A 9,676-nucleotide genomic window follows, 5' to 3' on the forward strand; every position below is an offset into this window, starting at 1 on the left:
ACTCAGGGGAGAAGGCACGAACTCTGGCTCACAGATCAAGGTAAGCTCATTGCAGTGGGGACATCAAGGTCACAGGAGCGTGAGGCAGCTGGTTCCGGTGCATCCACAGTCAAAAGAAAAGAGCAAAGAACGCTCCCTCGTACTGTTTTCCGGGCCCCTGATCTAGAGAACAGCGCCAACCACAATGAAGATGCGTCTTCCCATGTCGGTTAACAGAATGAAGGCAATATACCCAGGCATGCTTAGAGGCTCTCCCGCCAGGTTGAGTGCAGCTTCTGTCCAGGGGACACAGTGGGGATGGCTTTCTTTGACTCCCTGAGACAGGGTTTCTCTGTATCGCTCTGGCTCTCCCGTAAGTCACTCAGTTTACTTGTTAACTAGCACTAGAGGATGACGCGCTGCCAAGAGAGCATCCTGAATGTAATAATAATAATAATGAAAATTGCATTTTTAAAATTATTTGTGTGTATATATATGTATATACACATCACACACACATGCACACATGTATGAGATGTATGTGAGTATGAGCACACAGGTGCCTGCCACTGCACACACATCATGTTTGGGTCAAATGACAACTTTCTCCCCTTCTACCTTAGCAGTTCCAGAGATCAAACGGGTTGGCAAACTTGTTTAATAAACATTTTTACTCACTAAAAGCCATCTTGCTGGCCTGCCAACGCCCCTCCCCGGCTCAATCCTTTTTTTTTTTTTTTTTTTGCTTTAGCTTGGATGTTTACCTGACTCCTCAGTTTGGGTAGGAAGCGTTTTGGGGAATGAATTTTGGAAGGTCATTGGCAGTGTTTGTGTGGGCATGACACTCGGAACGGATTTCTGGTGCCAGAGCTCTGACTGTTGCACAAGGCTCAGGCTCCGGCATCGGGGTGACTTGAAAGGGTGGAACAGCTTCATGAAGTTCATCATCTCAAGCCGCAAGTCCCAAGTTTTCATTTCTGAGGACGGTGCCTCAGGAGCCTGGGTTGCCAAGGAGTTGATGTAAGTTGCAGGATCACTATCAGATGGTGGGAGGAGTTAAAAATCTCATCTTCTATTGGATAAAAAAACAAAACAAAACAAAACCCTCTCATCTGGGGGTTGGCATGTTTTATTTTTTTTATTGCAGTTTGTCTTTATCTTAATATGTGAAAAAATGAGCAGATTCAAAGTTGGCAGAAGGGACAGCAGAGACAGACAACTGAGAGCCTTTACTCGTCGACCCTGCTCCCACAGACGTACCCCGAACTGGGAACCTCACTGGTTTCTGATTGTTCCTTCACAGGCAAAGAGAAGTGTGGAGCTGTCCGGGCATTTTACGGATCTGTGCGAAGCTTCTCAGTTTGACAAGTTCAGGGGCACAGGAGTTTATTTTTGCTCGGTGGGTAGCTGTGCACACGCCATGGCTCTGGCAGTCTTCTGGGAGTAGGTCTGTGCCAGGCTTGTGGGCACATGATGCCGTCCGCCATAATCCCTGTTTTTGTTAAGTTCAAAGTGGCAGAGCCTTGAAAGAAGCAACTTCATTTTATTCTGCCGGCTTCAGCTTCTGCATCTTCCCATAGATCAGGAAAAACAGTTCTAGCCTGGGGGCGGGGAGAGGGAGTTCAGCCTTTGACAGGGATGGCAGCTGTAGTGGTTGGAAACTGCTTGACATCTGTGTCCCCTCTTAATTCCCAAACAAGCCCTAGCAGGAGGCTCTGACAAAGGGGCTCCATTTGAATAACAGAATCAGGGCTTAAGGTGGTGGGGTATTTATGGTTAGACCTGTCTAGACTAACCTGGAGTCCGTGTGTGTGTGTGTGTGTGTGTGTGTGTGTGTGTCTGTGTCTGTGTGTGTGCATGCCCATGCATGCATGCATATGTGTGTGCACGTTTATGCGTGCAAGCTGTAGATCAAGCTCAGGTTTGGGTCCTCAGGACACTATGTGCCTTGGTTTGGGAGGCAGGGTCTCTCACTGGCCTGGAACTCGCTGATTCAAGTAGGCTGGCTGGTCATGGAGCCGCAGGATCCACCTGCCTTTGTTTCCCCAACTCTAAGGTTGTGAACAAGTGTGTGCCTCACGTGTGTGGGTTCTGGGGTTGAACCTAGGTCCTCAAGCTTGCATGGTAAGCACTTTATGGACTGTGCTATCTCCTCAGCCCGAAACCTATACTTTTAGCATATATACTTCATATCAGTCTCATTTCACGTTAAGAGAACACACATGGTGGTTAGTGAAGTACTTTATTTTTAGGAGCCTCCGTGGCACTGTGAGGCAGGAGGTTGGGTGCCAAGGGGAAGCTGGAGGCGGACAATCTGCCAGTCCAAGATAGTTGAGTGACAGGGAAAGATCAGTCTAACTCACCAGGCTTTGGTGTCTCATCTGAGTGATGACAGAAGGGCCTCTACCCTGCCTTGAGGTGGGAGAAGGGTGTTTATCACAGGGGGACATGGTTGAGCTGGGAAGGGTACTAGAGGAGACTGTCTAGACTACCAGAGAGTGTAGAAATGAGCAGCTGGGCGTCTTCTTTCTGCAGCTCCTATCGAAAAAGAATGCTTGAGGTTCCTTGAAGGTTTTCAAGTTCCGGGCAAAACAGTGGCGACTTTGTCACATTGGCACGGCTGTACCTGACAGGGGTCCTGGTTGGCTGAAATTAGAGGGAAACAGACACTGAGCTGACAGTTGTTAATATCCCAAGGCTGCTGGTGGGGACAGGCCTGTTCTGAGGCAAGCACTGGGGCCACTGGAAAGGCAGACCCCATCAGATGGGGACACACAGTCCATGTGATGGGGATGCACAGCAGCCAAGCTTGGCACTGCCAGAGGTTTGCCTAGCTTCCTAGACAACATCTTCTAGGTTTTAGTTTAGTTTTGTTTGTTTTTGTTTTTAAAGACAGGGTCTAATGTAGCTCAGGCTAGCCTTGAACTCTATGTTGTTGAGGATAACTTTGAACTTCTGATCCTGCCCCTCTACATCCTGGGCTCTGGGATTCCAGGCACGCTAAATCATGCCCAATTTATACAGTGGCCCTTGTGTATGTGAGGCTGGCACTCTCCAGCTGAGCTACATCTCCGGCCCCACCTTCTTGTTAACAGACCTGCTTGTGTAAGGAAACCCAGCCTCACTGGCCTCAGGATGGATGGAAATGGTGAAAACCTGTGTGGTCTACTCTTTCTCCTTGGCTGTGATTGGTCTTAGGTAGTATGCAGCTTCATTCTGAATGAAGTGCTAAAGAGGAAGTCAGCAGGGGCTTCTGGGAAGTGTTCATTCCCCCTCTTCAAAGAGTCTTGGAGAGGGAAAGCCACCTGTCATTGGTGGCCAAGGGCATTCTCGGAGCTCTAGTGTGTCTTGTAGTATAAGCACAGATGTTGGCACCAGGCCGGAACTGAGGAGCAGGCCTGACCCCGGGCTGTAGCAGTTGCCCAGGTTGGCACCACACTGCCCTAGAGAATTCTTTCCCATGTGACAGAGGCCCCTTTACTCCATGTGTCACCACCCTGCAGGCAGCATGGCTCGCTGCCCCCCCCTGCCCATTTCCCCCAGCCAGGGTGAGCCCTCTTTGTGCAGAAGTGTCTCTTGCTACTTTGCTAAATAATAGGACCCTGTTGCTGTGGTCCCCAAACCTCAAGACAATGGCTAGGAAGGCCCGGATTTTTCTTGTCCCTTCTTGTCTCACTGCTCAGACTCATCCTCACGTGTCCATTGGGCAGCACAGAGTGGCCTATTGTCCTCTTTGACCTTTTGGCCATGCTGTGCCTTGTTTGAGGGGTAGTCCAACCTTCCTCTCCCACTGTGAGCCTCACTGACTCTCTTAGGACTCAGCTTAGGTACCACTGTTTGCAGGACCCCCTGCAAGCCTCAGGCTGTGCAAAGCCTGTTTATGCCTTCCCACTGGAGTCTTCCATGAGGTTCTAAGCAGGGATAAATTCCCCTTCTGCTCCGGCACAATGCCCAGCATTTATTTGCTCAATAAACACGTGAGGGCAGCTTGCCAGGATCTCAGGGTTTTTCTTACCGGAGCAGGTGATTTTGCCCCCTCGGTAGGAGAACTTGTAGGTCAGAAATTTTGTGCCGCAATTATGTTTCTGCAGCCGGTCGTAGCAACAGTCGTGAGCAACACAGCACCTGGTCGGTGGAGGTGGGGGGGGGGCACGTCCTGTTGAGGCTGTATTCTCACAGCCCTGAAATCCTGGTGCCTCCCAAGGTCCCTTTATCTTTCACCCTGAGCAGAGACTCAGAAACATTGGAGGGGTCTAGAACAGAGTTCCCAATGCACTATTTTACTGGTGGGGGTACCCCAGGGACCTGAGGAAAAATACCAGGTCTGTCCTAGTCCTGACCCCACCAGGACCCTGAGGCAACTGGTACCAGTTCTGTCCTAGTCCCGTTCCAGCCAGAGTGAACTGAAGATAGGGGTGTCCTCACCGATCTGTCGCATCCTTGGGGGATCCCCTGCCACCCACGCCACAGTGGCAACCGTAGAAGGCATAGCTGGTCTCAGCTCTCTTTCCCGTCTTAAGTAAGATCATTTGTCTAAACTCTGCAAGGCTCCCTTGGATCTGTATTGGGCCTGAAAAGAGATGGAGAAATGGCTGGTGAAGGGCAGTGAGCCCCGTGCCCCTCCTCCGCATTGGCATCTCGCTACTGCCTCTCTCCCCACAAATACCTTCCTTCCCATTCCCACTGAGAGAGGGCTGGGGAATGGGAAGGAGCACTGGAGGATGGGGTGCCCTTCTCCTTAGATTTCCCCCCACCCTGCTGAGTTCAGAGTCAAGTCTTACCAAAGGCCATGATGACAGCTGTTAGCAGCAGGAGGACCTTCATGGTGTCAGCCTGTGAACGACAAGTATAGACGACTGGCCCGGGCGTTTCCTACCAGGAGTCTCGGCCTCTGCCCCAGCCCCTGCTCTGCTGTCTGACTTAGCAACCCTGGAGTACAGACGTGCTCTCGCATGGGGCTAAGTCATAGAGAGCATAAGGTGGCTTCAGACAGTGCATCATGCGTGTCACCCCTTGTCCCTTCCCTGCTCTGTTGGAATATGATACAGTACCGGGAGCACCCTAGCACCTCCTTCAGTCCTCCTGGGAGACTGGATTCATTCCACAAAACTGGGAGGCTGAAGACAATGCCTCTCTTCATTAGATACTCAACCTGCCTCCCTGCGTTAGGGTGAAGGCTTTGGAACTCCATCCATGGAATCTGATCCCCAACAGTTTTTGTCCCGAACTAAAGCTGCACATTCTCTTGGCAAGCCTTTCTAAGCCCGCGTAGGTTGCATGTACACACACATGCTCTTGAATTCTCGCTCAGCACCCTCACAAACCCATACAACATACTTGCACACAAATACGGTCTTTCACATGTTTACGTGATGGTGGTTCACATGCACAGGCATGTCCACAAGCACACACATACATGCATCTAGACAACCACTCAAATGCAGTCACAAGGCTGGAGCTTCTGGGCATTTACCTCTCGGACGATGCCGCAGCTTCTTCTTCAAGGGCCTGTCTTGTTTTTCCTGAACTTCATCTGCCCTTAAATAGCCCTTCCTTCTGCAGGGTTGGGGGTTGGTGAGACACAGGGACGGAGAGGTGGGCGTGGTCAAATGGTGGATTCATAGATAGGATACCCAAAGCCCTGAGCAATTCCCCTTTTTTTCCCCCTCGTCATCTGGCTGGACAGCCTTGAGAGCTGGAAAATCCTTCATACCATGGGTTTACACTATAATAAATCCAGCTGATTTTGAAACTCTCCGGCTGCTGAGAAAAGGGCTCAGTTCCTGGCTGAGGAAGTTTCTCTATCCAATCTGGGAGTAACCAACAGGTCACCGCCCAGCAGCCACTCCCAGGAGTGGGCAAGAACTGTGTAAGCAGTGGAAATGAGAGTGTTTGTAAGCCAGGAATGTTCCTTTTCCTAACTGATTGTGACATTTGCGAATAGGGAAGAGGACATTGATGCAGTAGCGTTTGTTCATTTCCTCCATTCAACATGCATTCAATCACAAAAGATATATGCTAAGCCTCTGTGAGGACCAAGGCTGCACAAACTTCTTGAGAGGGTGATGAGGACGGTGCAGGAGTCAAGTTCTTGGGGCCCCACAGACCACTCCAGCATGGGCAGGATTGGATGGGCTGGATTCTCTGTCCCCCAAAGAGCCCAGCATCTCCATATTCTCTTCTTCCTCCCCTTCATGGTCCTCCTCCTCTCTCATCCCATGTGGTTTTCTTCTCTGTGTGTTTATGTGTCTGTGGTTGTGCCGGTGTGTGCAGGTGCCTGTGTGTACACATGTGTGTACATTTGTGTGTGCACGTGAGTGGAGTTTAGAGGACAACCTTGGATATAGTTCTTCCGGAACTGTCTGCCATGATTTTTGAGATAGGGCCTCTCATTGACCTGAGCTTCACAAAGTAAACCAATCTGGCTGAACAGAGAGTCCCAGGGACCTGGTCACCTTCGTCTCCCCAGCACTGGAGTGACAAGTCTGTTCATATTACATAGGTTCTGGGGATTGAACTCAGGTCCTCGGGACTGCAAAGCAAGCACTTTACTGACTGAGCCATTTACCAGTTCTGTAAGATTTTTAAACCTGGAAAAATCCAGTAGCTGTTCTTGATTTTTCCCACCAAATGTCACCACCACTGTCCCTCCTAGCCCTCACCAGTTTGGCAGTGGGCTTCTTAATGTTTCCTGGGCCTATGACGTCTTTATTCTCCACGCTTGAGTGCTTTAGTTCCAAACTAAACATCTTTCTTCCCCTGCCCTCCCACCTGTGCTAAGAATTTGGCTTCCATGTCCTTAAGTAAATCACTGGACACTAATCCTTCAGACACTCCTACAGTAGAGGCTGTGGGGTTCCAGTGCACCCCAGCTGTCCCTCACTCTTTGCAGCCTATGGTAGATGAGTGTCCTAGACCTGCTTCAGACCTGAGCTTGGCTCAAAGGGTCAGTTCAAAGGGTCATGTCCACACCAGGACAAACCCAAACCAGATGCACCTTGTGCCCTTTCTGGGTTCCTCTTGGAAGATGCTGAAGGTGGAGGCTGTCTCCTGGGACACTGAGTGGTGGAATGAAAGACAGCTATTCTGGAACATTCTACTCAGAATCTAGTGTGAGAAGGAAGTGAAGGATTTTTCTTTTATGTTGTTGATAAACAAAATCATTGCATCAACCCAGTGGGGCTGTTTCACTCTCTGAACTTCAGGCCAGCTTTATTTATAAAAATGGAAATGAAATGTCACTATATCTATTGGCCAAAATGTCAAAAGAAAAACTCTCATCTGGGGGTTGGCATGGTCTTTAAACTGCTTTTATTGCAGTTTGTCTTTATATGTGAAAAAGTTACCAGATTTAAAGTAGGGAGAGGAAACAGCAGAGACAGACAGGTGAGTGCCTTTACTTGTCGGCCCTGCTCCCACAGATGTACCCCGAGCTGGGCAGTCTCATTGGTTTCTGATTGTTCCTTCACAGGCAAAGAGAAGTGTGGAGCTGTCCGGGCATTTTACGGATCTGTGCGAAGCTCTCAGTTTGACAGGTGCAGGGGCACAGGAGTTTATTTTTCTCGGTGCGCAGCTCTTTGCACACGCCATGGCTCTGGCAGTCTTCTGGGAGTAGGTCTGTGCCAGGCTTGTGGGCACATGATGCCATCCACCGTAATCCCTGTTTTCTTTAAATTCAAAGTGGCAGAACCTTGACCGAAGCAACTCCACTTTCTTCTGCTGGTTTTGGCTTCCACCTCCCCCTACCAGCCAGGAAAAACAGCCTGGGCTTGGGGGCAGGGAGAGAGAGTCCTGCCTTTGAAGGGATGGCAGCTGTAGTGGTTGGAAACTGCTTGACATCTGTGTCCCCTCTTAATTCCCAAACAAGCCCTAGCAGGAGGCTCTGACAAAGGGGCTCCATTTGAATAACAGAATCAGGGCTTAAGGTGGTGGGGTATTTATGGTTAGACCTGTCTAGACTAACCTGGAGTCCGTGTGTGTGTGTGTGTGTGTGTGTGTGTGTGTGTGTCTGTGTCTGTGTCTGTGTCTGTGTGTCTGTGTCTGTGTGTGTGCATGCCCATGCATGCATGCATATGTGTGTGCACGTTTATGCGTGCAAGCTGTAGATCAAGCTCAGGTTTGGGTCCTCAGGACACTATGTGCCTTGGTTTGGGAGGCAGGGTCTCTCACTGGCCTGGAACTCGCTGATTCAAGTAGGCTGGCTGGTCATGGAGCCGCAGGATCCACCTGCCTTTGTTTCCCCAACTCTAAGGTTGTGAACAAGTGTGTGCCTCACGTGTGTGGGTTCTGGGGTTGAACCTAGGTCCTCAAGCTTGCATGGTAAGCACTTTATGGACTGTGCTATCTCCTCAGCCCGAAACCTATACTTTTAGCATATATACTTCATATCAGTCTCATTTCACGTTAAGAGAACACACATGGTGGTTAGTGAAGTACTTTATTTTTAGGAGCCTCCGTGGCACTGTGAGGCAGGAGGTTGGGTGCCAAGGGGAAGCTGGAGGCGGACAATCTGCCAGTCCAAGGTAGTTGAGTGACAGGGAAAGATCAGTCTAACTCACCAGGCTTTGGTGTCTCATCTGAGTGATGACAGAAGGGCCTCTACCCTGCCTTGAGGTGGGAGAAGGGTGTTTATCACAGGGGGACATGGTTGAGCTGGGAAGGGTACTAGAGGAGACTGTCTAGACTACCAGAGAGTGTAGAAATGAGCAGCTGGGCGTCTTCTTTCTGCAGCTCCTATCGAAAAAGAATGCTTGAGGTTCCTTGAAGGTTTTCAAGTTCCGGGCAAAACAGTGGCGACTTTGTCACATTGGCACGGCTGTACCTGACAGGGGTCCTGGTTGGCTGAAATTAGAGGGAAAAAGACACTGAGCTGACAGTTGTTAATATCACAAAACTGCTGGTGGGGACAGGCCTGTTCTGAGGCAAGCACTGGGGCCACTGGAAAGGCAGACCCCATCAGATGGGGACACACAGTCCATGTGATGGGGATGCACAGCAGCCAAGCTTGGCACTGCCAGAGGTTTGCCTAGCTTCCTAGACAACATCTTCTAGGTTTTAGTTTAGTTTTGTTTGTTTTTGTTTTTAAAGACAGGGTCTAATGTAGCTCAGGCTAGCCTTGAACTCTATGTTGTTGAGGATAACTTTGAACTTCTGATCCTGCCCCTCTACATCCTGGGCTCTGGGATTCCAGGCACGCTAAATCATGCCCAATTTATACAGTGGCCCTTGTGTATGTGAGGCTGGCACTCTCCAGCTGAGCTACATCTCCGGCCCCACCTTCTTGTTAACAGACCTGCTTGTGTAAGGAAACCCAGCCTCACTGGCCTCAGGATGGATGGAAATGGTGAAAACCTGTGTGGTCTACTCTTTCTCCTTGGCTGTGATTGGTCTTAGGTAGTATGCAGCTTCATTCTGAATGAAGTGCTAAAGAGGAAGTCAGCAGGGGCTTCTGGGAAGTGTTCATTCCCCCTCTTCAAAGAGTCTTGGAGAGGGAAAGCCACCTGTCATTGGTGGCCAAGGGCATTCTCGGAGCTCTAGTGTGTCTTGTAGTATAAGCACAGATGTTGGCACCAGGCCGGAACTGAGGAGCAGGCCTGACCCCGGGCTGTAGCAGTTGCCCAGGTTGGCACCACACTGCCCTAGAGAATTCTTTCCCATGTGACAGAGGCCCCTTTACTCCATGTGTCACCACCCTGCA

At 50.1% G+C, this 9,676-nt stretch overlaps 2 protein-coding genes and 1 long non-coding RNA gene across 4 annotated transcripts in view; 2 read left to right on the plus strand and 1 right to left on the minus strand.

The window, feature by feature from the left end:
• Window positions 1-793: 793 nt before the first annotated feature.
• Window positions 794-9,676, plus strand: part of Pla2g5 (phospholipase A2 group V) — a 77,710-nt gene continuing 68,827 nt past the window's right edge. Inside the window, 2 exon segments of the mRNA XM_050155121.1 lie at window positions 794-999; window positions 1,283-1,378. Of these exon segments, the coding sequence (XP_050011078.1) occupies window positions 818-999; window positions 1,283-1,378 (278 nt within the window). The 5' untranslated portion in view covers window positions 794-817.
• LOC126509333 (phospholipase A2, membrane associated-like) lies at window positions 3,229-5,663 on the minus strand. Its single transcript, XM_050155178.1, has 5 exons — window positions 5,453-5,663; window positions 4,761-4,812; window positions 4,405-4,549; window positions 3,995-4,104; window positions 3,229-3,326 (listed from the first exon to the last, which is right to left on the minus strand). The coding sequence occupies exons 2-5, from the start codon at window positions 4,801-4,803 to the stop codon at window positions 3,244-3,246; spliced, it is 381 nt and encodes a 126-aa protein (XP_050011135.1). The 5' UTR covers window positions 4,804-4,812; window positions 5,453-5,663; the 3' UTR covers window positions 3,229-3,243.
• The window catches only part of LOC126509340 (uncharacterized), a 26,195-nt gene continuing 19,860 nt past the window's right edge, over window positions 3,342-9,676 (plus strand). For both annotated transcript variants that reach the window (XR_007594135.1, XR_007594133.1), the window contains exon 1: window positions 3,342-3,806. This is a non-coding gene — a long non-coding RNA (uncharacterized lncRNA). The remainder of the gene's footprint in view (window positions 3,807-9,676) is intronic.

The sequence above is a fragment of the Alexandromys fortis genome, unplaced genomic scaffold, assembly GCF_014885135.2.
Source record: "Alexandromys fortis isolate MF-2015 unplaced genomic scaffold, M_Fortis_MF-2015_v1.1 scaffold_26, whole genome shotgun sequence".
Lineage (NCBI taxonomy): Eukaryota > Metazoa > Chordata > Mammalia > Rodentia > Cricetidae > Alexandromys > Alexandromys fortis.